This window comes from Sparus aurata, chromosome 13 (assembly GCF_900880675.1).
Source record: "Sparus aurata chromosome 13, fSpaAur1.1, whole genome shotgun sequence".
Lineage (NCBI taxonomy): Eukaryota > Metazoa > Chordata > Actinopteri > Spariformes > Sparidae > Sparus > Sparus aurata.
The window spans coordinates 26,044,098-26,071,668 of record NC_044199.1 but is presented as its reverse complement, the minus strand read 5'-3'; the positions used below and the strand labels follow the sequence as shown (position 1 = coordinate 26,071,668).

Here is a 27,571-nt window from a genome sequence, read left to right as displayed (position 1 = left end):
AATTCGGATATGTTACTGAATACACAATCAAGGGAAAGACTGAAATATCCCAATATCCCTAACTAATTCTGTGTAGGAAAATCATTAAAAATGGATATACTTACTTGAGATGAAGCAGAGATCAAGACAAAACACTCTGTAAAGACTAAAGGTGTAACGAAAGGAGAAAGGGTGGTACAATGGTGTTATAATAAAGTTTTTGGACATAGTTTTACTCACTTCTGTTGTCAACAATCTTCTTATATGTGTACTTTTTAAAATCTAAATCTGTGTATTTTCTGATATTTTCTGGCTTATTATCTTTTGTAGCCTGTCCTCTTATAGACGGGAAAGACCATGTGTGGCTCAGACACAGATTTGTTTTTTTTTTGTCTGTCCTGCACATGCCACATCTATTGCATTTCTTTCTGAGGTTTCCTACATTTGTCCGACCTGTTAAAAGGATATTTTGTTCTGGGAGTTTTTCCCTACTTGGATCGAGGGTCTAAGGAGAGAGGATGTTGTTCACTGTACAGATTACCAAGCCATCTGAGTGCACTATGTTTTTATGATAAACATTTTTTATTTTTTGCAAGCTTGTGGGAGTTTGTGCACTTGTCAGAAATTAATTTAAATTAAGCATATAAGTGTTGAAATGGGGAACTGTTGTTAAACAGCTACAATCCTCTGTTTTGTTTCACAAACTCCAGGGAAATAAATACTGTCTCTCTTAGTTTTCTAGATATCCCAGCACTTGTTTGTTGTTTCTCTGTCCTTCCCTCCCTGGCAGATGGCTCCTATGTGGTTGCTTGTTTGCAGCTGCAAGATAGATTTGCCAAAAGGCTTTCCAATGTTAATAAACCTTCAAACAGGAAAAGGCTTGTTCAGGTTTCAAAGACAAATGAAGGGACTATTACAGTTTAAAATTTCCAACTGGATTCTTATTCATAATCTAAATAGGTAGGTAAAATACCTAAGTGACTACCAGAGATACCACGAGAGATGTCAGCCCTCCCAAATCCAAAACAGCTAGAGAGTGCCTTGTGTTTTGGGGGCTGAAAATAGACATGTTTGGTTTTCTTCATGAGCATGGAAGTATGTATGTATGTATGTATGTATGTATGTATGTATGTGTGTCATCATTTAAATTATTCCCTAAATGACTTTTCCTTGATCAGCACCCTTTAATATAAAGGTCAGTGCCTTTAAACCCTGGAGCTATGTAAATCATAGTTTAAAGGGATGATAACGATTAATCATTTATTGATTAACCGCTCATAACTGAACAAAAAAGTACTAAAATCAGAGATGGGCAAAATAATTATTTTTTTTTAATTACAAATACTTTAATCAAAATACATCAAAATAAAACGCAATGTCTAATAATTGGGATGATGAATGGGAATAGAAGAATCATGTTTTTGGTTCTGCTTTTGGTTATTTTGCTTCCTTTGTTTTCTTTTCTCTCGCTTTCCTTGATTTGTCTTTGATGCATGTCTTTACATTTTGTCCAATAATGGTTTTATTTTCTATTTTCTGTTTACATGTTTGAAATAAAATAACTAAACTAAAAACTAAACTATGTTACATTTCTGCATTAAAATGTATAAAAATGACTGAATCTTTGTTAATTTGTTGTCTACTACTACTACTACTACTTCTACTACCGAAGTTACTGTAAATTTTTCAAAAAAAAATGTTCAAACCCTGAAAAGCCCCAACTTCCTGTAGATTCAGATAGTGAGGAAGTTGCAGAAATACAATCAACGTTATGTGAACAAAACTTTAAAACATGACACCGTCCGTAAACTTTTCTGACTGTTCTAATTGACATTGGTAGTTGATTAACTACGGAGACAACAACTCCCATGTTCCCACAGGTGCAGAAAATACATACCGTGCACATCAGACAGACTCATCAGGCTACAGTTTGTTTTGTCTCTTCTGAGCCTCCATTATAAAACTTCGATTTGAATGAAGTCAAAACAAAAACTCGGATTCAGTATTTGGAGTGTTTAATGTGAGTAGCTGAGTCATTTCCAACAACAAACAGCCAACATCAACAATAATATAATAACAGTAGAATATCATACATGTGTAATTTTCACCACTTAAATTAAATTTCCTGAATCCACCAAGTGGAGTTTGTCCTCTGTAGGATACAGTAGATCTCAAGTCAAATACAATTCTTCATTTACTGAAGTGTTGAACAGAAATCAAGAAGTCTCTTTGAACTCCGACAACCTCAATTATGCAAAATACATCAGTAGTTAAAACACTTAATTCAAAAACTTAACAAAAAACCACATTAGATTTAAGACTCCTCAGACACACAAGCACACGGACACACAGTAAAAGAGGTTTGTAGATTCAGTTGGTCTCAGTTTGCTTCCACTGTTACATACTGTTCAGTCTCTACAGGAACAACAACCCGTCAGATTAAAACCCAACAATAATCTGATTTTAACTTGAACCTGCAGACAGAACTCTGAGTTTAATGAGCAATCACTACACACATATATTGTTGATATATGGCATATATTGTATACTGTAGATATAGTGGCATATATGTTTGCCAGTCTACCTTTCTCTCTCTCGGTCTCTCTCTCTACCTCTGTCACATCTGTCTCACCTCAAGTTCCACCCACACAGTTGGCCGTGGCCTATGACAGCTGTCAATCAGCAGGGGAACATCAGATTTGTGTTTTCATTGGTCCACTTCTGATATTCATCACCTGAGAGACACCTGCTGACATCATCACTTAATAAAAATACAAGGTTATGAGAGCACCTGAATGCATCACTAAACAACCCAGAGGATTCTGGGATTTGTAGGTCAGAAGGACAGACTGGTTCAGGTAAAGACTTGTTTGTCAGCAGAGCCTTTGGATTGGTCGTAACCTTGTCAATTTATTATGATGTCATTGGACTGCAGAGGGTGGAGCCTGAAATGTGATGTAAATAGGGGAAACGTCTACCTGTCTGTGTGTGTGTCTTGCATCTAGGCTGTCCGTCTGCCTCTCCATGTCTGTTGCCACCTGTCTACCTGTAACCGTCTGTCTGTAAATAACACATTTTCTAAATCTTTTTTTTGTCTGCCTGTCTGTCGATAACTGCCTTTCTGTAACTGTCCGTCTGTCTGTGTTTCTGTGTCTGTCTGTCTCTACCTGTCTGTCTATGTCAACCGGTCTATGTCTAACTGCTTGTCTGCAACTACCTGTCTGTCTGTCTGTCTGTCTGTCTGTCTCCCTCTTTCTGCAGATACTCTCCCCACTCTGTGTCTCCCTGTCTCTTTTCAAAGGTCTGTCTAAAGCTCTCTGTGTCTTACTATGTGTCTGTGTCTACCTGGCTGTCTTGTTTATCTTATCTGCAATGACCTGTCTCCAACGGTCTGTATATCCTTCCCGCCTGTCTTGTCTGCATCCATTCGTCTCCGCCAGTATGTCAATTTCTACCCATCTGTCTGTCTGTCTGTCTGTCTGTCTGTCTCAGCCTGTCAGTCTTTCTTCATCCGCCTGTTTGTAACAGTGTGTCTGTGTTTGTCTAGCTTGTCGGTTTTGTCTATCTCTCTCCATCTTCCCGTCTGTAAATCTGTCTCTACTTGTGTTTCTTTTCTACCTGCCCGCCTGTCTGTCTGTATGTCTGTCTGTCTGTACCCGTCTGTGTGTCAGTGGAAGACGGTCTGTCTCCAGCGTTTGTCAGGCGTGAACGGCCACAGACAGTCGGTGATGGCCGCCGTGAACGGTCGCGGTTCGACGCTCAGGTTCAGCAGCTCCAGACGAGAACAGTTTAACCGACTGTTCATTGGACGAAGAGTCGACGCCGCCAGCTGCTCCGTCAGCTGCAGACAGACGGACAGGATTACTTGCACCAGAAAATAATTGAAAAACTTAAATACTACAAATACTGTAATGTTTCATACTGGAAATAATTTACACTACAAGCACTTCACTGATTAGCCACAACAGTGACAACCACTGACAGGTGAAGAGAATAATCGATCATCTGCTAATGGATGGGACTTTACATGTAGAGGTATTCAACATATTGATCAATGTCCATTTACAGGAATGAGGTGGTTGGATGGCAGGTTGAAGGCCTGAGCGATCGCAATGGCCATCTCATATTTGGTCATCTGCTCTTTGGCTGAGAAGTGAAAGATTCCTCTAATAGACGGGTCCTGGAAGAGAAACAGACAGGTGGTGAGACAGGAAGAGAGAAAAGAGACGGACAGGTGATGAGGCAGACAGAGGGAGGAGAGAGAGAGACAGGTGGTGAGATGAGCTGAGGAGGGAGGTTGAGACTGACATGTGGTGAGACAGGCAGAGAACCGAGAGACTGACAGGTAGTTAGAGGCAGATAGAGGGGAGACAGTCAGGTGGTGAGATGGGCAGAGAGGAGAGACAAACAGGTGGTGAGACAGCCAGGGTGAGAAGAGACAGGGGGTTATGCAGCTGTGTCTCTCTCTCTCTCTCATTCAGTCACACAGTTACCTCTCTCTCTATCTTTCAGACACACAGACAGTTATGCACCTGTCTTGCTCTCTCAGACAGCTTCCTGCAGACAGCAGCGACGTCTCGTGTGTCGGTGGGGAACCTCTGCTGGCAGTGATCCAGGGTGCAGCTCTCTGTCGCCTCCTGGACTTTGAGCCACAGTGATGTCACGGCGCTCTCAGACACCGACTCCACCTCCCCGAACAGAACCGGCACCCGCAGCACCACCGCACCTGACACACAGACAGGTGAGAGAAGGGCATTTGTGAGAGACAGACAGGTAGGAGACTGGCAGGTGAGAGACAGCCAGGTGAGAGACAGACAGGTGAGAGACAGACAGGTGAGAGACAGCCAGGTGAGAGACAGACAGGTGAGAGACAGACAGGTAAGAGACAGGCAGTTGAGAGACAAATAGACAGGTGAGAGAAGGGCAGGTGAGAGTGGGACAAGTGAGAGCACAGAAGGGCGGGGTCACAGAGACTCATAAGAACAAAGAAAGGGAGAGACAGACAGAAAAACAGAAAACAAATGCAGACACATAGTGATAGACAGGCACGTGAGACAGACAACTACCTGGACAGTGTCTGAGTGTCTCTCTCTCTCCCTCCAGTTTGCTGCGTCCATAAACGTTGAGAGGATTGGGACTGTCATCTTCCCCGTACGGAGGATTCCTCCCATCAAACACGTAGTCGGTGCTGATGTACAGGAAGAATGCCCCACACACAGCTGCATCACACACATACACATACACACAGAGTTAAAGACAGAGAGGTGGATAATAATATCAAGTCTTTGTTAGGACTGCTGACAACAGATCAAAGCTAAGTGATAATATGATATCGGCAGTCCGTATCGGTCATCAGCCTTAGCGGATGACCGATACGGACTGCCGATTTTCTTGAGCCGATATTTGGAGCCGATACTACTTTTGCTCCCTCAATTTACGTCATAAAAATTACACAGTGATGATACCAAATTTTACGAGTCTTAATTTTAAAAAAAGGAACATTTATTGAAAAAATTTGAGGTAGAACAAGAACAAGTAAACAATATTTAACAAATATTTAAAACAGGTGAGGTAGAACAGTGATCTGTGAAATGCTGCCACACTGGATTGGTTTTCTGCTCTGCCATTTCTTGCAGCGTCTCCAGCAACACGAAGCTGCCTGTGGACGCCTGTCTGTAAATAATGCCAGATCGGCGAACGCAGCAGCCCGCATAGACCGATGCCGATACATGTAAAAAACGCAAAAATCGGCCGATAGTATCGGCCTATCACTAATCAGTAAGATGATGTACCATTAATTAAATTTCATAATCAAATAATTATCACTGAACTTCAGTGTCACATTATAGAGGTTAATGATCTTTCTGTAAATACATCAGAGCTAGTTAAATATGTCACACCGTCACCCTGATAAATAACAACAAATAAACATTCAATGTATTTACTGTAATGAACAACAGGTGGATCACCTACCTGCTTCCTTGGCGAGCGTGCTTGTGGCATGCACATTGAGATTCACAGCTGCTTCAGTGTGTCTCTCAACAACATCTGGACGTCTCTCTGCTGCACAGTGGACGATGACATCAGGCTAAAACACATTTATGTCAAATGTAATTAGCTCTTCCAGCTCCACTGTGTAGCCCTGTACTGAGCGTGTAGCAGTGCAGGGTGGAGTACTACAGAGAGCAGTACCTTGTATTCTTGCAGTAGTCCTCTGATGGCGTCCTCATCTGTGAGGTCACAGCGGAGGAGGTGGGGCCTGGTCCTCTTGTATCCAGTCCCAATAACCAACCAGCCACTGTTCTGAAACTCTTTGTAGACGGCTCGACCTAGAAGACCTGTTGCCCCGGTAACCAGGACCTTGGGAGCTGGGCCCATAGCCTCATCCTGCAGTTCACAGTACCACATCAGAACTACATCAATATCATCACTAATCAATATGCACAACATTTACTTCCTGTCAAGAGTCTCATAGACAAATTATCGTACAATTATCAGAGTTATGTAGTGATTAATTATCCAATTTAGATTTTTAGAGAGGAGAAACAGACAAGTGATGAGACAGGCAGAGACAATGAGACAGGCAGAAAGAGGAGAGGCAGACAGGTAGTGCGACAGGCACAGGTAGGAGACAAAGACAAGGTGTTGAAAAAGGAAGAGAGAGACAAGTGATGAGACAAGTAAAGAGAGAAGAGACAAACACTGTGAGACTGCGAGAGGGAGGATGAGACAGACAAGTGGTAAGAAAGAAAGAGAGAGTAGGGATAGACATGTGATGAAGCAGACAGAGAGAGATAAAAGATACAGGTAGTCAGACAGCAGAGTGAGAATGAGAGAGATGGGTACATATAGGAGAGGAGAGACAGGGAGAGGAAGGATGAGTCAGACAGGTGGCCAGACAGGCAGAGAGAGGGTAGATCGACAAGGGGTCAGACTGGAAGGGAATAATGTAGTGATTTTTATATTTATAAATGTTTTTTTTTTTTTTAAAGAAATGTAAATAAATAAGTTTAAAAAAGAAGCACTACAGTAAGTGGTTCTATTTACAATTGAACAATCGATCAATAAGTGAGCGAATATTCTTCCAGCTGATGTTTTAAAACTTAATGTTGACAGTTACAGTTTAAATTACACTTGTAAAATTATTCAAAACATTGCCAGGACCTTTGGGTACCTGCTACAAGTTCACCTCCCTCTGTTAGTCGTTAGCATGCTAGCTGTTTACAGGTGAGTATTTACCTGAACCAGCTGCACGCGGCCCGGGCTGAACATAATCTTCAATTCGCGGCTCATATCTCCCCTGTCTGACAAGATGTGTTGCTGATTTTTAAGATTTATTATTTATCGATATCTATCACTCAGCTGCTCTCTGATTTTCTGATGCGCAGTTTGTTTTCTCTCTTCCGCTTCCGCTCTTAGCGATGGGCTGTTTGCCGTAAAGCAGCTGTCGCGATGATTCTAGCCGGTTAGCATACAGGCTAACAGGCTAACAGATGTCAGTGAAGATAAACGGAATAATGACAAATACACGGAAAGTGGATGACGCAGTTCTTATTACATAAGTTCTGTTTGTCGACCCTTGTCTTTGTGTCGATGATAACACTGGCACTAAAACCTATAGACATATATGTCTATGCTAAATACCCCGAATATAACCTATCTGAGACCAGATTTACACAGTGACAGTATATCCCACAACACCCGTGTTTGAGCTGAGGCTGCTGACACCACAAGCCATGAATTTACCTCCGTTCCTTCTACATCAAATCCAGGCATCTCATCGACCCCACTGACCAGTAGAGACCAGTAGAAAACCTCCCAGTGCAGCCGAGTATTTTAAACAGTCCGTAATACCCATAAAAACAGTCTTCTTCTTCTGCCGTTTCTGTTTTTTCTTCTTCTTCTTCTTCATATTTATTGGCGGATCGCAAACTAACTTGATGAACACCGCCACCTACTGTATCGCAGTGTGTCGGTCAATAGCCTGTATGGGTTGAAAGGAACTAAGTAAATGTAATCAGGTACTGTACTTTTGTACAATTTCGAGATATGTGTACTTTACTTGAGTATATTAGATTTTTTTCTTCTACTCTATGATAGTTCAAAGGAAAATAAGAATCAGCTTTATTGGCCAAGTATGTGTAAAGAAACAAGGAATTTGACTTTGACTCTGTATAAGTTTGCTCTTTATGTACAGGGAATCATCTTTTTAAACATTACACCTAAAAACAAAAAATATAATTGACAATTTAAGGCTCATTTGTACCTACTCTACTTTTTACTCCCTTAAACTGATTTGAATGCCAGTTGCTATTTTTCAAATGAAGATTGTACACGATAAATGTCACATTTAACAAGATTACGCCATTGGTTTCTAACATTTTTTTGAATAAAAAAGCTTTAGTTGCATTTCAAATGAGATTAACCAAGAAGGCATTTCTCCTTTAAACTTTTCAGACGTTATTTTTTTCAAAACTTCACGCGGTCCAGATAAAAGCCAAGACATTACATAAAACAAATGACATACAAACTCACAATAAAAGATCATAGTTTAAAAAAATAATCATCATTATTGTCTCACAAAGTGACAGCTGTACCCATGTCTCCACAACAGGGACTATTAGTGTGTAGTGCTAAACCTTATTTTTGATAAAACCAGGATGATTTTATTTTCATACACATTAAGGCAGCTAATAAATGTATACATAAGATTTCTTAAAACAGCTTGGGTAGCACTGACTCCTGCAGCAGCGAACATTTAAATTGTTCTATTTCATCTAGGTCTTCTGAAGTAGTATTCTCAAGGCATTGCTTTAAGCTACATGAACATGTGTGATTCAAATAACCTTTTGAGGCCCAGAATTATTTATAAGATGAAGAGATTTGCTAAGTAACAGCCAAAACGGTGAGGTCACAGTGACCTTGACATTTGACCACATAATTGTAATCGGTATATCCCTGAGTCCAATGGGATGTCTCTGTCTAATTTTAAGACATTTCCACAGGGTGCTCTTGAAATATGGTGTTCCTGACAATGCAATGCCATGAAGTCACAGTGACTTTGACCATTGACCACCAAAATCTAATCAGTTCGTCCCCAGGTCCAAGTGGAGATTTGTGCCAAATTTGAAGAAAAAGTTCACAATAATGAGATGTAGTATGTACATATAGACAGACATACTGATGGATGGACAAATGGACTGAAGGACAGAGAATCCAAAAAGATAACAGTGGCGCCGTTGCTGGTGTGGAGGTATAAAAGCATTTGACTTTTTGCTGGGGAAACCCCTCGAGGTCCCTGGAGGTTCCCGTACCCCTACTTTAGCAGCCAATGATCCTACTGTTGCCATGTTCTGCATCCAACACTACAATGTTGTCATGGTGACAGGTGACGGACACTTTGACTTGGAGGGTTAAACATCAGCTACATGTGACCGAGGTGTTGAGACACAGACACACCACACACACACACACACAGGGTGGTGGGGGTCGAGCTGCAGCCTCGTCTGTCAATCACCTCCTAAAAATAGAAACCTGCAGTCTGATACGGCTCTCTCTCTCTGTTTATCTTTATGTCTCTCGACCGTCCTTTCCCTCTCTCTAAGCCTGCAGTCTGTCACTAACACTCAACCTCTCACTCTCCCTCCTGCAGGACAGTTGGTGTCGTTGCTCTGAGCCACTGTTGAAGACTGAACTGAAACAAACAGGATCACACACAGACCCCTCTGTGAGACGGAATCGCCCAACAGGACCCTAAACTGGACTGGACCGTATCCTGGTAAACTAAATGGCACAGTTCAGATTAATACATAAATGGATTATAATTGCTCATTGTTAATGCATTAATGGTAAGCACTACTAAAATGACAACTACTTCATACTGTCGAGTACTTAATTTATAAAAGTCCATAATAATCCATTAGTTGATACAGATTAATCTGTAAATTAACTTGTAACTGATGTTGTTAAATACATTGTTGAAATATTTACCCAAGTCATACTTAAGTAAAAGTACGTACTATTTGTATTGCTGACTTTCAGTTTTACAAAAGTAATGTTTTAAGAAAATATTTAAAGTATCTGATATTAAACGTAGTTTGGTATCAAAAGTAATTTTCTGTCAAATAATGTACTTACAAGTACAAGCAACAGTAACATTTTAGTTATGTATATAGTTATAGTTATGTACTGTATACTGTATGGCAAATTATCTAATTTGATGTTCCCAATTACCGGTGAAATAAATTCATAAATAATTGCAGTACTTCTGACTCTAATTATTTACATCACTTAATACTATAATATTTAAGTTAATGTACACAGTTCCATTCTACCAATGAATATGAATGTATAAAAAAGCAGTAATGAACAACAACATCAATTAAATGTCTATGTATCTGTATAAGTGTGCTGTTAGTTGTAAATACATCTAGTGCAAGGAAATAAAATCTGAATTTATATAAATAGAGAGAATAATTATGTACAGCATCTATATGTATACATGTCTATATACCAGACCAATTCAGCTGTCAACAATGCTCCCCTTTAAAAACCTCATTTTGGCCTCTGACACTTAAATTTGTTCAAATCTGGAGCTACAAAGAAGGTAGTTTAATAGGCCTGGCTGTATACATTATATGTATACAACAAGCAGGATTCAATATTGGTAGTGCATGATGATATTTACATGTTAAAAACTGAGCCTTTAAAACTGTGAAAATATATCAGATTGATGGCCTGTTGAGGAAAGAAGTAGATAGTGTCATCATCTGCGTATAGGTGGATTTTGAGTAGGCTATTAAATAACGCTTTCAAATGCATAACAGTGGATTCTGGATAGTAAATGACTGTATCATCTGCATACAGGTGGAATCTCAGTATTAAATAATCCATCAGATCAAATATTCTGAATAATCAGAAACTATAAACTATGAGCACCGGACTGAACAGAGGAGGAGGAGGAAGAGGAGGGAGGGAGTTCTTCCTCAGCAGTCACCGCTGTCCTGAAGTTGACATGCTGCCTCATCACAACTCAGAGACACAAATTACTCCGCCATGTTCAATAGTTCCTTCTGTGAAGAACCCTGAGGTCACTTGTACAGGTCAGTCTGAGGTGAATTACCTGGATGTCTCCTCCACCTCTCACTCTGAGGAAGAGGAGGAGGAGGAAGAGGAGGAAGAAGAGGGGAGCATCAGCGAGTGGTCGGAGGAGGACCTTTCACTCCACTTCTCGCCCTCAGTCATCCTCCCATCAGACGATGAGTCTGATCCAGAGAGTGGCTTCGAGTGTGTCGATATTACTATGGAAACACTGGTGAGTTTATAACTAACAGACTGATGACCTGTCCACACCAGCCCGGGTCATTTTGCAACCGTGAAGTTATGTTCCCGGTTTTACTGTTCTGTCCACATGCGACCGTGCTTATTTCCATTGCTTGCATCAGAGCTGAGCGCGTGCCTTTGTAAATATTGCACCAAAAACAATGTAAACACAAAGAGTAACAACAGTAAGCAGGTGGTTAGAGGTTGTCATCCAGCTAGAGCAAACGTTCGCATGATAGGCTAAAATGGACGTGACAAAATTTGTGTTTTTTATTGGCTAGCTGTCAGCTGTGTTCGGCTGTCATGTCCAGCTACTCAACTTAATGCAACAACGGCAGCGCCTGGGTGAGCAACGAAAGAGACTGCTCCTCTTGCTAGCTAGTCGCCATTGTTGTTTGTGTTTTGGTATTCGCCACGCTTCCCCTTTCCGGTTTTAAACTATTTTGATTGGTTAAAACAGCCTTCCCGTTTTACCTTACATTGTCAACTATTGCTGTGGCATATGTATTACACGTATATTGCATCACTTGGTGGCGGATTTTATGGTTGCGTGTGTACAGAGTTATTCTCTGTTATTTTTATTACACCACTTGTGTGGATGCGGAATTTTATTTAACAAAACCTCGGTTGCAAAATAACCTGGTTTGGTGTGGACAGGGCCTGAGTAACAAACAAACAAACTTACTAACAAACAGTCAAATTTAATCTTTTGGTCTTTTGATCAGTCTATTGTATTCTGTGTTTTCACCTGCTGTCCAGGTGAACAGTCACGAGGTGGGGGGGCTAAAAATGGTCCCCAAACGACAGATTCAACTTAAGAAGAAGACAGACACCGAGAAGGAGAAAGCTGACAAACTGCAGGTAAGTCTCCTATCTGTTCACTATTCTCAACTTGTATGCCTACCTGTTTGTATGTTTACCTGTCCACATTTCTAGGTGATACGGAAGGATGGGCCAGTTTCTAACAGTGAGGTGTCAGCCAATGATTTGCTATGTCCTGTGGTCCATCACCGCCCTGATCTATTGCTACGTCAACACAGTATGCCCGCTGCTCTCCAGACGCACTCAACAATCAGTAGTGATGTCGACAGCCACAGGGTCTACAAGGGCATGGTTGCAGGGGCCAATCAAGGTAATAACGCCTGTGCTTCTCAGGAAGCTTCATCCGCTACTGCCTGTACAAGTCAGTAAGCCCCGTCCCTCACCTTTAAAGAGAGAAGTGTAATAAAAGATGCAGCTGATAAGATAAACATGTTCAGTTGAACTCCAATACCTTGTTAAGGTAAAGTTTGGTTTAGATTTAAAACCAACCAATTGGATTGTGAAGGCATCACCCACCCTCCTCCTCCTCTTTACCTCTGATTGGCTTACACTGATATTCTTACCCCAACCCACCTCAACCCTAACCAGACCAACCAGCATAAGAACAACTTCACCATCCTTGGAAAAAATGTAATGATTAGTTTTCTGTTTGGTATAGAAACAAATTAGTCTCCTATTTGTTGTTTTTAGGGTTACCTGGTGGAGGAAACTCAAGGCAGCGACTGCAAAAGTCCATCTCTTTGGATGAAACCAAAACAAAGATGGCTTCCTGCATCATTAAGAGTGTTCTGTCCAAGAAGATGCAGGCGGAGCAAAAGAACTCTAAAACCTCCCATCTGCAGAAGAAATCAGCGGTGTTAACCAGCCTCCCCCAGCCTGCAGACCAGCAGAGGCTGAGGGAGGGGGGAGGAAGTAAGACGGGTGGAGGTATTCCTAAAGCCCCAGTTCATGTGGTGAGAGACGTGAGGAGTTTAGTTAAAAACATCCGTAGCCTCTCATTCTCCACCGCTGAGGGCAACAACAAGCCAACAAGTATCAAGGTGATTGCTCAGGAGGAAAGCCCCCCGCCTACATATCAGCAGGCTGTGGGGGTCAAAGATCATGATGAAACGAGGAGGAAGTGTAAGGCTTCAGATGACAGCAGCTCCAATAGAGGACACATCACCAAGGTCGCTTCATCTCTCAGCCAATCACAGGACAGGAAGCAGAGCAAAACTTTCAGTCGTCCAATCACACAGCAGAGACGAGGCAGTGAACCAATGATAAACAGAAGTAAGGTGGAAGATGTCACCTGGCCTATTGAGTTGTTAGATCCTCCAACCAACTCACCCACTAGCAAACTCCTCTCACAGCTCAGCCAATCAGAGAGAGTCGGAGGTGTGAGTGTCCAGGCAATGACCTCCCTTCCTCGTCCCCCCTTGACCTCAAGACAACCTGAGAGCACCCAGGAACATACCCCCATCATGGATGTGACCTCTCAGTTTCCCCCCAACTCCTCCCAGCAGCTCCTCCACCCTTGTTTCTACACCCCCACTCCCCTGCCTGCTTTCCCCCCAACCCTGCACCCTCACGTGGGGAAGGTCAGCTACTTACAGACCCCACTGAGCTACATTCAGACCCAGCTGCAGCCTCCACCTGCTCCCACACTCCATCTGTTGAGGCGGTCTGAGGAGAACCAAAGCAGGTCTACTGGAAACACCCCAGACGAGCCAGACCGCTTCATTAAGACCTACCCAGCTCACCGGACCAGGGTCACAGGCGACCATGAGAGCAACAGCAACACAGTGACACCTGTAGCAGAGGAGCAACACGAGAAACAGAAACACCAGCAGCAGCCGTTTCTGTGTAGCGTTCAGGGGTTCCTACCTGCACAGGTGGGTAGTGACTTACTCCTGGACATCACAGGTCCCAATGCAGCATCTGGGACCCTCCTCAGTGGCCCTGCACCTTGTCACGTAATGTTAGATCCTAAAAGTGGGCGGTGCTTCTATGTGGACATGCCCCCACAGCCTCAGAGAAAGATGCTGCTGGATCCAGAAACCGGTCAGTACGTCCAGGTGTTCCTACCTGCAGCCAGCTCTGCCCCCAACAATGGGGTGGTCCCGGTGCGCTGCACGAACCCCGCCCCTTTTGCCCCTTCTATGATCAACCCTGCCCCCACTGTCTTGTCATTGATGCAATTCCAGCCAACTGTTGCTATGTCACCTATGTATGCCACCCCATGTTTCCCCTTCACCCTGCACACACCATCAGTTCACTTCACACATACAGCACCATGATGACATCACAGACTGTATGATGGCATAATGATGACATGCCATTTTTATCTGCAGCTTGAAATTTAATTTCTGTTCTTGGTGACGGAAATTTACATTTACTCGAGTACAGCAGTTAAGTGCTACTTCCTACTTCTTCTCCACTATAATTCAAAAGAAAACATTTTACTTTTTACTGCACTGCATTTATTTGAAGACTTTAATTACTTTTACTTTGAAAATGAAAACAGCCCAGACTCATGCCAAAGCACATAATAGACCCACCAATCTGTTTGAGGTCAGTGTGTGAGAGTAAGAGATGTACATGCGTGTCTGAAAATGCGGTACCAGCAGGGGGCGATAATGATGTCAGAAGAGGACGAATGTAGTAGAAAGAGCCAGAAAGTTTTTGTTGGATAGGATTGGAGTTTGTTTGTTATGTTTTTTAGGGCCGACACGATTATTAATAATCAAGGAAACTGATAACCACTATTTAGAAGCAATATACTTGAGCAGAAAAAATAAAAATCATGGTGTCAAATTTTAGAATAAACAGCGGTGAATTTGTCTGAGCTACTTCAGATATCCTACTTGAGTATTTCCATTTTCTGCTACTTTTCTGCTGCTATTTTCTATTTGTAATGTCTAACAATCAGATCTCGTTGTGGGTGGGTATTGAGTGAGACCACAGAGTGGAGACCGCAAACAGAGAGAGGATGCTGCGTCAGAAATGAAGAAGTCATATTTAAATTAATTTATTAATTGAAATTTATATAGACTATTAATATCTGAATTGGCTGTTCTGCTGTGTTGTCAGGTTTCAGCAGTGTAGCTAACGGCTACAGTAGCTGTTGGGGATTTATTAAAAAACTTAAAATCTTAAGTTTAAAGGCAGGCAGGGCTTCACTTATGTCTCAGAAGAAGCTGCACAATCCTACACATTAAGACGGCAACAGAGACAATGGTGAGTGAGTAAGCATACTATTTTGTCAGACTGTCATCTGAATAGGCTGTAATCCCTAATATACTGCTATAGTAGGCCAATTGTTTTCTGGTGATGCTAGGAGGTAAGGTGGTACTTTAAGTTTTTTTAAGCTGGTTCTTTGTCTGAAAAAGTTTGACTAAGTTTAAAACTATAACCTTTTTCTTAACATAACCAAGTTGTTTAGGTGCATTTATTTTGAAAGTCTAACTGGATGTTGCAAGTTTATTAATGACCAAGGAATGTGACGGTGTTGCTTTCAGGGGTAGTATGGCCAAATGAGACAGTGACAAGGTGGACAGACGGTTCTGATATATGGTTTGGTGTGATATGGAGCTGTTGAAAAGCTAGAATGAGAAAATGTTGCTATACGTTAAATTAAACCACCAAACAGTAAAAAAATTAATCAAATTAACTTTACTGCAACCAGCCACTGGCCTTAAAATGCCTGACATTATGATTTATAATATAACGATCTTAGCTCCCATTTGGCTACTTGACTCAGAATGAACACTTTCAGCACATTTTCTTGATTACATATTTTATTTAAGTAAGATTTTGAATGCAGGACTAAATACTTCTTCCATCACTGCTACCTCTCTCTTTTCATACCCACCACCAACACCCACCAAACTCCTAATCCTTCAAAAGCTATGTGGTATTTTTTTATTGGCACCTTTTATTCATGTATTTATTTATTTATATTTGTCTATATGAGTTTTGTGAGCATGCTGTATTATACATGTGGGGTTTGATTGCACTTTATTGAATACAAATCCTTCCTTTCTTTTTTAATACAGAATTCAGAAGTACTGATGATATGAAACAGTTGATGAATGTATAAAAGTTTAAAACTTTTGGCTGCTGAAACAAACAAACAAACAAACAAAAAGATTTGAGATAAGGAGCTGATATTATGTAAAAAAAAAAAATACCAGTAACCTGTCATGTACTGTAAGCTGATGCAGCAGCTGAAGTAACAGCTAATTGCTTGTTGTCACTGTGTTTATTGGTTATTGATAGTGATGTATTTGTTTACCCACATAGCCAATGTCCACCTCTCACTATGACATTATTTCACCTCATCATTTTGGGTTGTTTGACTTAATTTTTTACACAGTTTTTACAGACGTTTGGTGCTTTTCACAGATTTTTCAATGAAAGTTTACAATGTGAAACACATAAAGAGATGATAAAGACTAAATAGAAAAAACTACACTCAGTGGCATATTGGCAGTACTCTTTATTAAGAACAGAAAATAATCACAACATAAAATGATTACAGTTTTTTAAAATTGGAAGAAAAAAAAAAGTTTAAACTTTAACAATTGCAATAAAAATGAAAATTCTACAATAGATTTGTCAATAAAAATATTTTATGTCACTTTTTGCACATTTTTTTTCACAGTGCTTACTCTGTAACAACAAAATACTATCTATTTTTTGACGTTTTAAATAAAAACAAATAAAAAGTAAGAACTTGTTTCTCAGTTTCTTGTACAGTTTCGTGAGTTCACGAAAACACTGAGCAGTTTACAGCAGATTCTTTGTTTCCTGAGTTAAAGTACAATTTGATGAAAGACATGACAAAAAGTTCATTGTGTGTGAAAGTTAAAATGGTTATCATCAAGCTTTGAAATCCCATTTAGGGACAGTTCTGATTACCTTGTTAAACATGAGCAGTTTGTTGACTGTAGAATGTGTAAATGTGAAGAGCAGCTTGATCTTTTGATGAAACTACTGAAGGTTTCTGATGATCGTCTGTTAATGGAGCATGTGACAGAATATGAAGCTCTGTCGTTGAATGTTTGTTAGTGCAATGAACCATGGAAGTTTTACTTCTGTTCTTCAGTTTTAATGCTCACAGGCCTCTTGTGGCTTTGATTTTGTTTTAATCAAAGAAACAAAAATGTTCTAACATAGTTGTTCATCTTTTGTTCTCATATGACACCTGCAAGAGCATCATGTTGATCTAAACTGTAACATCATCAATGAGAAACACTGGAAAATCTACCTACTCTTCACACCTAGTGACATCATTACTGCTACACATTAATCAATCTCTCAATAAAACTCCAACACAGCAGCTTCTCTGTTTCCTCTGCTTGTAAGTAAATGCAGCATCAGCTGTTGAATAAATCTCTAAAACATTTTGATGTCTCTGATATGACAGATTTAAGTCAGTTTCAGTCACAGGTTTGATTCCCGCTCAGTCACACCTTGGTACTGGGCAGGCTGATGTCAGTGGGTTCCTCTTGCTCTTCCGGCTCAAGTGTCAATGGGTTGTCTGACTCCCTGAAACCTGTGAAGGTGGGGCTGATGGGAAACCGTCTGAGCCATCGGATTCGCCTGACTGCATTCATCCCCAGAGGAAAATCATAGGAGGGAGAGGAGGAGGAGGAGGAAGACTTCCAGTGGATTAAACCTCGTTCTTCTCTGGAACCTGAAGACACACGCACACACACACACAAACACACACACACACACACAGTGTTTATATGCATGTCCATGTGTGTTTGTCTGTGTATTTTTGTTTGTAAGTGTGTTACCTGGTATTGTGTTGTCGAGACAAAAAGCCAGAAAACCTCCAACAAACATCTCAGTGGACAGAAGAACGGTCAGGATCTGATCAAGTTCTGCAAGACCTGAACACACAGAAATCATCTGTAGGAGCCACATGTAGCAGTTGATCTACATTACAAATACACACGCATACACACCTGTTTTGATGGAGTTGGGGTGTGTGTCCATATATGTTGGCAGAGTCAGACCGAAGAATATCGAGAACCCAAGAACAAAAAGATTTCTGGACGAGTTCAAATCCACCAGCTGCAGGTTAGAAAGACCGACAGCTGTGATCATACCTGCGAAACACCAACACATCTAAATTATTATGACATCACTAACACACCTCTATTTACACCTTTACCTGTAGCCCTTTTCACACAGAGTAGCCACATTATCGCCGCAGCGGTGGTTCGCCAATTATCCGCCGTTGTTTGTTCACACAGAGCCAAGCAGCTCCGGTATAACAACACACCTGTGTTTATTCACGCATCACGTCACGATTATGTCTGTGTGTTTTTTTCAAGGTGTTTTCCCTGTGTCCTCCTGTTAATCTAAACATGTACCCACTGACTGTTTATAATCATATGGATGCTGTTATAATGTGTTGTGATTGAGATCTTGACCCACCAAACATCCTGGAAGGTGACAAAGGTATTTTTGGCTCTAAATTACATTGCATAATCACCATCAGTAAACAGGATGCTGTCTGACTCTCACACTTGCAGGGTGGGATGCTGTTTTCCAGGGGAAAGTTCACTTTGCCAAGGACAGACGCTATGTTTTGGGCAGAAATGTGACAAAGAGTCGGTAGGACAGATAGGCTGACGGACACTTCTCCATGTATAACTGCGTTTTTTTTTTTATACTCATATAAGTTGCCAAAGACACTACCAGTTACTATGTTACTGTTGTTTGGTCCTGTAACATTGCTTTGTGGGACATGTTGAGTGAAGGACCAGTGCAGTTATCAGCCTATCAGATCCACATGCCCCCACTCCGCACCGCCAGCTTATCCATTCACACAGATTCGGTTCGCCAATGCTGCGCCTCTCCAGAGGCGCCAGAGGGAAATCTCACCCCTCGCTGAATCTGGGACTTTCACACAGAGTAGGATGCGGAGAATTAGCAAAGGATCGCCGCACTCAAAGGGCAGTGTGAATGGGCTTTGAATCTGTGACTCACCAAACAGTGTGCAGAACATTCCTCCAAGAATTGGATCTGGCAGTGAAGCAAAGAGAGCTGTGAACTTTCCGACTGATCCCAACAGGAACATGATGCCTGCTCCATACTGCACCACCCGCCTGCTACCCACCTGCACACAGATTCAACATTTTTAAACATTCATGTCATGAACTGACTGTAGAGGACATTTCTGAAGATGTCAGGAATACAAATAAGAGGTCACATGACTCTGAGGTCTGAGAACTTGTTGAAGAGACCTGGGGACTAGTCACAGATGTCTGGGAACTAGTCAAACAGATTTGTGGGATAGCTGCACTGAACAGGGGACTACTTACAGATGGATGGGTTGTTGAGACCTGGGGACTGATTGTGAAGGTCTGAGGACTAGTTAAAGAGGGCTGGGAGTAGTTGTAGAGACCTGTGGAATGGTTACAAAGCTCTGGCACTTGTTGCAGAGGTCTGGGGACCAGTTGCAAAGGTCTGAGGACCAGTTGTTAAGGGCTGGGAACTATTTTCAAGGGTCTGGACACTAGTTACACCAGTCTGAGAACTAGTTGTCGAGGTCTGAATACAAGTCATAGAGATGTTGGGAATAGTTGCGTAGGGCTGGAAACTAGTTGTTGAGGTCTGGGAACTAGTTAAAGGTCTGAGGACTAGTTGCAGAGATCTGGGGACTAGCTGCCATTCCAGGGAACTAGTTCCACAGGTTTTGATACTAGTTGCAGTAACTTGAGCATGCTGATCCTTCATGATCAGGACCATCAGAAAACAACAGAAAATCAGTCAGCTCTCGTCCAGACCCAGTTAATTCCAATTAAACAATACTGTCCCAGGTGGGCAGCGCCTCAGTTACCTTGGTGATGCCCAGAACGCCTATATTTGGACTGGAGGAGGTGGAGCCATTTCCTGTCCCTAAAAGGCCAGCAATGATGCAGCAGACACCCTCGGTGAAGATTCCCCTGAAACAAGCAAACAAAAACCATCAAACACCTGTGTGGGCAGTCTGTCAGGTAAGATTATATTACTTTCCAGCTCACCTGTTGATCGCATGGATCGGAGGGGGCGTGGCTCCAGACAATCGAGCACAGGCATAATAATCCCCAATGGACTCCACAATACCTGCCGTGGTCGCACTCAGCATTCCCAGTACCCCGGCAACCGTTACCACCGGCAACCCCCACTGGCCTATCAGAGACCAGAGGAAATTGGAAGTCCGTTTTACTCAGGAAAAAAACACTCTGACTGCCACCTTCACTCATCATCATCACCTGTGACCACACACAGGAGATTTAACTTGGCTAGGCTGTGACGTCTGAGCTTTGATTACTCACTGACTGTTTCTGTCCAATTTTAAACTTATGTTCCTACGTTCAAGTACAAAGGAAGTTCTATGAAAGATAGACAATCAGTGGCAATCAGCTGTGAAGCCTTTGATTGCATAGTGCTGTGTCTTACAGGGGTAGGGGACTCTGAACCAGGGTGCTGAAGCCATAATGTCACCGCGGGCATCGGTCCGGGCCATATGTCCATAGCTATTGGGGTCGGTCGGCAACAGGTTGGTCAGAGTGAAAATGTAGCAAACAAGCCAAACCAACAGAATGGCAAGGATGATCTGAGAGAGACATGAAATTAAACTGAAATTCAAAAAGTTCAGAGAATAAAAGAACTGAAATCTGAGATTGACATTGTTGGTACTCCTGCACTTTCAACCAGTGTTCAACCAGCTGTTTAATGTGCACCCGAATCACACCTATCGTCCTTTGGACATTTAACATCACACTTTTTCAAGGAAGTTTTGATATAATCTACCCTCTTATCTTGGCCGTAATGAATAACTGTTGAACCCATGAAGTCATCCCATGTAGTTTTAAATATGCTATTGTATAATCTTTACCTAAGACACCGAACCTGAACCCATATGACCACCTTCCAAGCTACCACTTACCGCTAAGATTTTGGAAGCTTTATAAAATAATTATTCTCTCAGGCTGCCTACTACTTGAACTCTCAACATCTTTGACAAATTCCAATCTGGGTTTAGAGCCCTGCATATCACAAAATCTGTTCAGCTGCAGGTACATATAGATATCCTTCTCTCTGTGGACTTTTGCTCTTCTGCATTTTAGGCTTGCTTGATGTTCATGCATCATTTGATACACTTGACCATTGACTGTCTTCTAAAACGCCTAGAATGTGAAGTTGGTCTGCATGTCCCATGAATAGAAGTTATGTTGGAAAGATTTAGTATGGAGAGTGTTTGGTAACTGGGAAGATGTTGGTGAGACAATGTAATCGCTCCCCATACTATGTCTTCCCAAAGTAACTCACAGTGATTAACAGTGAAATAACAGTGATGGCAAGATGTGCTATGTGTGCTATTGGGGAAATGAAGAAAGAAATAACTTCTCAGTCACAATGGGACACTTCCCTTTAACTCTGTCTCCCATTAAACTTGACATCCCAACAGGGTTTGTTTTCAGGCCGTCTTTTATATTCATTATATATGCTTCTCCTTTTGAGAAATACAACATTTTGTATGATTGTTATCTAGACAATACACAATTTCATAAATAAACTGTTTGATGGACTGAGTAACATCATCTGCTAACACCATCACCTGACAATTCTCCTGGTTCAAGTTTTCGTTTTTGTATTTGTGTTTGTTGTATTTACAGGAAACATCTTGAAGATTTGCACTCTGGTGGTGGTCAGTCCTTTCTTTCTGCTGTAATAAGGAACAGGAACTGATGTCGATCTCAGGTACTGTGCAAATAGCAAGATGAGCAAAATACACCTGCAGAGATTCAGATAGAGGGAAAGAGAGATAACTATTTGTCTGCCATGTTGTAGTTCATTTATATTCAGTATTAGACACAGGTAAGAAGAAAGACAGCAGAAAAGACAGGTGTCTCACAATGCTGACAGTCCCCAGTGAGACCCAGCTCTGTCTCCAGCTGTGGTAAACACAGACAAGCCGATCAGTGAGACAGTTGGAGTGATGGTCAGCGGGCCAATGTACTCCAGCAGCAAGCCTGGCAACCCACACAGACCAATCACAACCTCCACAACACTGGACATGATGATGGCCCCCTGGATCTGAAACACACACACAGAAAAACATGTTTTAAATAGTTTGCATATTAATTATCTCTGTGACTGCTGCAAAATCATCTCTAAAACCTCTCTGATGCGTGGCTGCCAGATGTGCGAGGTGTTGAGTGGAAGACTCCAGTTCCCATAAATCTCCTCTGCAGAGGAACAAACCAAAAAAATACTTTATTATCAATATCATCATTATTTTTTCGTTTGATTACAGAAAATTGACAGACAGGCTGACTGTCTCACCCTCACTGGGACACTTCCAGCGGTCCAGACTGAGGATGGCTTGTGCAGGAACCAGGAAGGCAAATGCACTGGCCTGGAACAGAGGAAGTCTGTACACACACAAACACAAACAAGAACAAACATTTTAATCTAACCTGATTCCCAGTCTCACCTGCCAACCCAGTCTCACCTGACTCTCACAGACTCACCTGACTCCTACGGTGGTCTGGATCAAAGTTGTGATTCCAACGGTGGAGAAAATGGTTCCAATTAGCTGACTTATGGTGTTCTGGTCTCGTCCGACACACATGGCTTCAGCCAGAAGAAATGGTACTGCTACAGTGCCGCTGAAACATGTCAGGTAATGCTGAGGATAGAGTGCAACAGGTGGCATCAACATCAATCCTACCATGCTTTGGTAGTCAAAATGGAAAAAAAAACATTACTTCACCAAACCTGCACCTTACAAGTCATGATTCACACCCAAACACTGACAAAACTGTTCAAATAAAACCCAGAAACATCCCAGACCAGTCTACACTAAGCCTTAAACTGAATATAACCAGTTGAAACCAAATAAACTGATCTTACCCCAGTACAATATGTGTCAAAAGCAAGTTAACCCAGAACAAACTCGAGTTTGTCCAATCCGAGTCTAATAGTGAATGTAACCCGTCTAAACCAAATCAGACCAGTTTAATCCCAGTCTAATTCCAAATCTAAACGATGTTAACCAAATTCAGACCATTCTAAACCCGGTCCAAAACTGTATCTAACCAAATCGGACAAATCTAACCCCAGTCCAGTGTAAAGCCAAATCTAACCAATCTAAACTGAATTCAGACCAGTCTAAACCCAGTCTAAAACAAAATCTAACCAGTCTAAAACATATTAGACTAATCTCTTATCATTCTCAACCCGGTCTAAGCCTGGTCTAAAACCGTATTGATTCATCCTAAACTGGATCAGTTTCGCATCATAAATCCAGCAACCATTGTCTAATCCTGGTTGTACCTGTAGTCCCAGTAGAATACACAGGTACCAGGGTGGGACATCTTCGATTGTGTATATCATGTCTAATCCAGCCCTCGGCAAGCCTACTGGCTGTTTATTCTCTCCATCTTCACCCAATGGGGGATTAACCATGTCTGCCTTGTGGCCCCGCTCCTCCACCGGGTAGTCATGACTCTGATTGGACAGACAGACACACCTGTTACTAAAGGTAACTGCAGCACAAGCACAAGTCGCAAAGTCATAAAAACAAGAAATACCGGATAAAAGTTGATTGGAGTCATAAAATATCATCATAAATGACACCCAAATGAGGCCAAAATAGAATAATGATAAAAAATAAAAAACATTGGGAGAATGAAATCCTGGTCACAGCTAAAGTTATTGTCAAGCCCCAAGGAAGAGCACATAATTGATGCATGTAATTAGTGGGTGTGCTGATGAATTAGCTGATAAGAAAATGTCATCAGATGGTGTTTAAATTTGAGAAAACATTGGAGATATTGCATTCAGAGCAGTCACCCTGTAACATTACATTTAAGACAGAAATTAAAAAATAAGGGCAAGCATGTAAGTGTCCCTTAAGAAACCAGCACAAAGATCAACTTTCATATAAAACCACATCAGTTGTTTTTTTTTATTAACACACAATCAGAATTGTTTTATTGTCCCTTGCACGGTTACACATAGGAGAGAAACATACGTGTAGAGCAAATATAGACACTGACAAATACTACTAATAGTAGAATGATTGTAAAAGTACTACACGTTTATGAGTTTTACTGGCTCACGTTTTTCAATAAACCGTGGAATTCATTCACAGATCAGCAGTTTTACACACACACACACACACACACACACACACACACACACACCTTTTCTATGAATCACGGTGTCACAGTGACCCAGAAGAAACATCACATGGCTCCTATAGACAGTAACATTCAAGGACACACAAGGTCCTCAAGTGATGTAACTTATCACTTTAATGTCACAACATGTTTTAAACATGTCAAATTCCAAATCAATGAAGTCCATGAGATAAAACGTGAATTATGTTGTCTTTGTACTCTTTTAAATTGAGTATATGTCAAAAAGGATTTACAGTTTTGGGGGGAGTTGTGCTTGTTAGTTCTTACTAACATAGCTCTGATGTTTTTACATTTTAATGTTTCATATTCTGCATCATTAAGGCACCTTTTAAGAGTGTGGTCTAGACCTGCTCCAATTGAAAAATGTCATAAGATAACTTTTGTTGTTAATTGGCCTTATATTGTGAAAACTGACTGACTTGACCAAAATCGACTTTTGAATCTTCACAAGAAATAAAGTTCTGAGAGCTTAAACCAAGTTTGTTCTGGTGGAACCAGAATTCAAAACATCAATCAAATTAACAAAGTAATCTGAAGTGATTTCACTGAAACGCCAATTCAATCAATAAACAGTTTACCTTACAGTCGTCTTCCATTTCACCTGCAGCTGTCTGGCTTCCTGCTGGATGATCGAGCAGTTAATATTGAAGAGAGAGAGAGAGAGAGAGGGAGAGAGAGAGAGAGAGAGAGAGGGAGAGGGAAAGGGAGAGAGAGAGAGAGAGGGAGAGAGAGAGAAAAAAGAGAGAGAGAGGAAGAGAGAATGTTTTTCAGGTGAAAGTCCACAGAGATTGACAACAGATTATTAACCATCTCTCTTACACAAACGCACGCACACACACACGCACACACACGCACACACACACACACACCTCTGTGTAATGGAAATGTACCCACCTCTTCAGGTGTGTCACTTTCACTGAGGCAGCAATTTATGATCACTGATTATCGATTACTGATTACCGGTTATCCCTGAGGCCGCGACTGCTTCTGTGGCTGTTATGGCTGTTTAAAGTTTAAGTTGTTTCTAACACCTGAGCACCTGTTTGATGGAGATAAAGGGTCAAATAATCATTAATTCTTCTCAACAACCAATACTTACAGTATGTTCACAGTGTTCTTACTCTACCTGAGTACAGGTTCAGTGTCACCACTTCCTGCTCTCAATCTGTGACTTAATATGATGTGACATCATGTTGATGAGACGTTATGATCCATTGCCTTTGTGAATGAGACTTGATGCTTTTATGTTAATGAGACGTTATGATCATGTGACTTTGTTAATGAAACATTATGATTATGTGCCTTAATGTTAATAAGATTTTGTGTATTTTTTTAATGAGACTTTGTGATCATGTTACTTCATGTAAATGAGAGTTTATGATTATGTGACTATGACACTTTGTAGGCATGTGTCTTTATGTTACTGAAACTTTATGACTTCGTTTATGAGAATTTCTGACCTTGTGACTCTATGTTAATGAGACTTTATGTTAATAAGACAGGATGGCCATGTGCCTTTATGTTAATGAGACTTTATGACCATGTGCCTTTAAGTAAGTGTGACGTTATGATCATACAAATGTATGTTAATTGAACTTTATGTGAATGATACTTTATATCAATTACACTTCATGATCCTGTGACTTTATGTTAAAAAAAATGTGACTTTCTGTTAATGAGGCTTTGTGACTTCATGTTAATGAGACTTTATGATCATGTGACTGTGTTAATGAGACTTTGTGACTTTATTTAATTAAATTAACTTTATAATCATGTTAATGACACTTTATAGTCAAATGACTTTATTATTAAGCCTTGTGATAATTAGACTTTATGGCCATGTGCCTCTATGTTAATGAGACTTTATGTTAAAGAGACTTTATATGAATTACAAATTATGATCATGTGACTTTATGTTAATAAGACTGTGACCTTATGTTAATGAGACTTTGTGATCACCTGACTGTTTTAATGAGACTGTGACTTTAAGTGAATGAGACTTTATGATCATGTGACTGTATTAATGAGATTTATAACTTCAAGTGAATGAAACTTAGATCTTATTAATATCCTATTCTTTGTTAATGTAACTTTATTCTTATTTATCAAAGTGACTTGATGTTTATGCAACTTTTTTTCACCCCCCTTTAACATGGAATATTAGATCTGTATCCCAATACATTATCAGGATAATATACAATCCAATCTTGCCTTTGTGTTTACTGCTTGCATATTTAATAAACATTCTCATTATCCACATTGAGATTGGATCCATAATATAATAATCCATCAAAACTGGTTTCACACATGCAGCCTTTATTTGCATTTATCATCTGAAGTTTATACACAATATTACAATAATAATAATAATCGTTTCTATTCTTTTCGTCACATATTTGCATCATTTTTAGAGCAGAGCAGAAAAATGCCTGAGGATGGACAGATGATTCAAACCATACAGTAACCTTCAGATAACCAGTTCAGACCAGTTTAAACCAGATCAGACCGCAGATCAGGACTCCGCTTTGCAGCAGCTTTTCATAAATCCTTCAACCTGAACAGAAAATGCCTAATATAAGTTTTCAGCTTACTTCAAATTAGTAATTTACTAAATCAGGTTGCGCCAATTAAACTTAAGAAATGCCTTAGCTGATAAAGACTAGTGATGTGTATATCTGTTGCTAGGAGACATCTGCTAGCATAACTTCTACAAAAAAAACTCTTTGTAAATGTATGCATTTGTTTTATTTTTGTGTGCATAAATGGACAAACCTGTCTGTTCAGAGTTAGCAGTATTCATAAAGTTTACCACAGGAGATAAATGTCAGTTTCTGTGAGCTAACTGGTCATATTTAGCTACTCATTTAGTCAAATAATATTACTATTATCATTAGCATAACCTTAATTGTTTGAGTTGTTATTTTCATGGAACCTAATATATAATCTTCCGGATTTTATCGTTGTTAAACAGGATTTATTAAGTTTCGGGTAAGATATGTCGATTGTATTCACTTTAAGGCCTACATCTTTTACTCTAAATGGGTCAGACATTGGCATGCTAAAATTAGCTTTGTTGGTCATTTCAGTTATACAATCTTTTCACTGGTCAAAAATCCCACATAAACCCACTAAGACCATGCGATGATTTCGTGTGCGTTGGCTCGGCTTTGATCTAAAGGTTAGACCCAAGTGAACTCGCCAAATTCCGCTGTGCTAAGTGATGTTATCAACATCCGGTGGTGGTACATAAATAA

At 40.7% G+C, this 27,571-nt stretch overlaps 3 protein-coding genes across 6 annotated transcripts; 1 reads left to right on the top strand and 2 right to left on the bottom strand.

Annotated features, from left to right (window-relative positions):
* Window positions 1–1,977: 1,977 nt before the first annotated feature.
* Window positions 1,978–7,907, bottom strand: mat2b (methionine adenosyltransferase 2 non-catalytic beta subunit methionine). 4 transcript variants are annotated; one of them, XR_003986448.1, is made up of 8 exons: window positions 7,219–7,662; window positions 6,172–6,366; window positions 5,953–6,067; window positions 5,046–5,198; window positions 4,512–4,705; window positions 4,046–4,159; window positions 3,197–3,820; window positions 1,978–3,154 (listed from the first exon to the last, which is right to left on the bottom strand). XR_003986448.1 is itself a non-coding variant. In XM_030438261.1 (7 exons), exons 1-7 carry the CDS (start codon window positions 7,753–7,755, stop codon window positions 3,647–3,649), a joined length of 975 nt encoding a protein of 324 aa, XP_030294121.1. In that variant the 5' UTR covers window positions 7,756–7,907; the 3' UTR covers window positions 1,978–3,646. The 4 variants fall into 4 exon arrangements, 2 of the variants coding, with proteins under 2 accessions (XP_030294121.1, XP_030294120.1); XR_003986449.1 differs by having other exon boundaries at window positions 1,978–3,140; XM_030438261.1 differs by lacking the exon at window positions 7,219–7,662 and adding an exon at window positions 7,726–7,907 and having other exon boundaries at window positions 1,978–3,820.
* A 1,771-nt stretch (window positions 7,908–9,678) lies between these two features.
* Window positions 9,679–16,947, top strand: LOC115594278 (uncharacterized). Its single transcript, XM_030438251.1, has 5 exons — window positions 9,679–9,757; window positions 11,082–11,293; window positions 12,061–12,162; window positions 12,238–12,433; window positions 12,814–16,947. The coding sequence occupies exons 2-5, from the start codon at window positions 11,282–11,284 to the stop codon at window positions 14,400–14,402; spliced, it is 1,899 nt and encodes a 632-aa protein (XP_030294111.1). The 5' UTR covers window positions 9,679–9,757; window positions 11,082–11,281; the 3' UTR covers window positions 14,403–16,947.
* Window positions 16,589–24,973, bottom strand: slc23a1 (solute carrier family 23 member 1). The gene is made up of 14 exons (XM_030438247.1): window positions 24,896–24,973; window positions 23,449–23,622; window positions 22,644–22,801; window positions 22,456–22,544; window positions 22,291–22,358; window positions 22,025–22,206; window positions 21,784–21,904; window positions 20,566–20,722; window positions 20,148–20,295; window positions 19,964–20,069; window positions 19,111–19,240; window positions 18,081–18,224; window positions 17,910–18,005; window positions 16,589–17,803 (listed from the first exon to the last, which is right to left on the bottom strand). The coding sequence occupies exons 1-14, from the start codon at window positions 24,911–24,913 to the stop codon at window positions 17,574–17,576; spliced, it is 1,821 nt and encodes a 606-aa protein (XP_030294107.1). The 5' UTR covers window positions 24,914–24,973; the 3' UTR covers window positions 16,589–17,573.
* Window positions 24,974–27,571: the final 2,598 nt, after the last annotated feature.

Coding starts and splice junctions, on each gene's coding strand:
- mat2b (XM_030438260.1), bottom strand. CDS start 7,272: ATGAGCCGCGAATTGAAGATTATGTTCAGCCCGGGCCGCGTGCAGCTG. Junction 6,367..7,218: donor GCCGCGTGCAGCTGGTTCAG/GTAAATACTCAC, acceptor TGTGAACTGCAG/GATGAGGCTATGGGCCCAGC. Junction 6,068..6,171: donor GACTACTGCAAGAATACAAG/GTACTGCTCTCT, acceptor AATGTGTTTTAG/CCTGATGTCATCGTCCACTG.
- LOC115594278 (XM_030438251.1), top strand. Junction 12,163..12,237: donor AGAAAGCTGACAAACTGCAG/GTAAGTCTCCTA, acceptor CCACATTTCTAG/GTGATACGGAAGGATGGGCC. Junction 12,434..12,813: donor GGTTGCAGGGGCCAATCAAG/GTAATAACGCCT, acceptor TGTTGTTTTTAG/GGTTACCTGGTGGAGGAAAC.
- slc23a1 (XM_030438247.1), bottom strand. Junction 22,802..23,448: donor GTATTCTACTGGGACTACAG/GTACAACCAGGA, acceptor CTCTATCCTCAG/CATTACCTGACATGTTTCAG. Junction 22,359..22,455: donor CTGGAAGTGTCCCAGTGAGG/GTGAGACAGTCA, acceptor GTTCCTCTGCAG/AGGAGATTTATGGGAACTGG.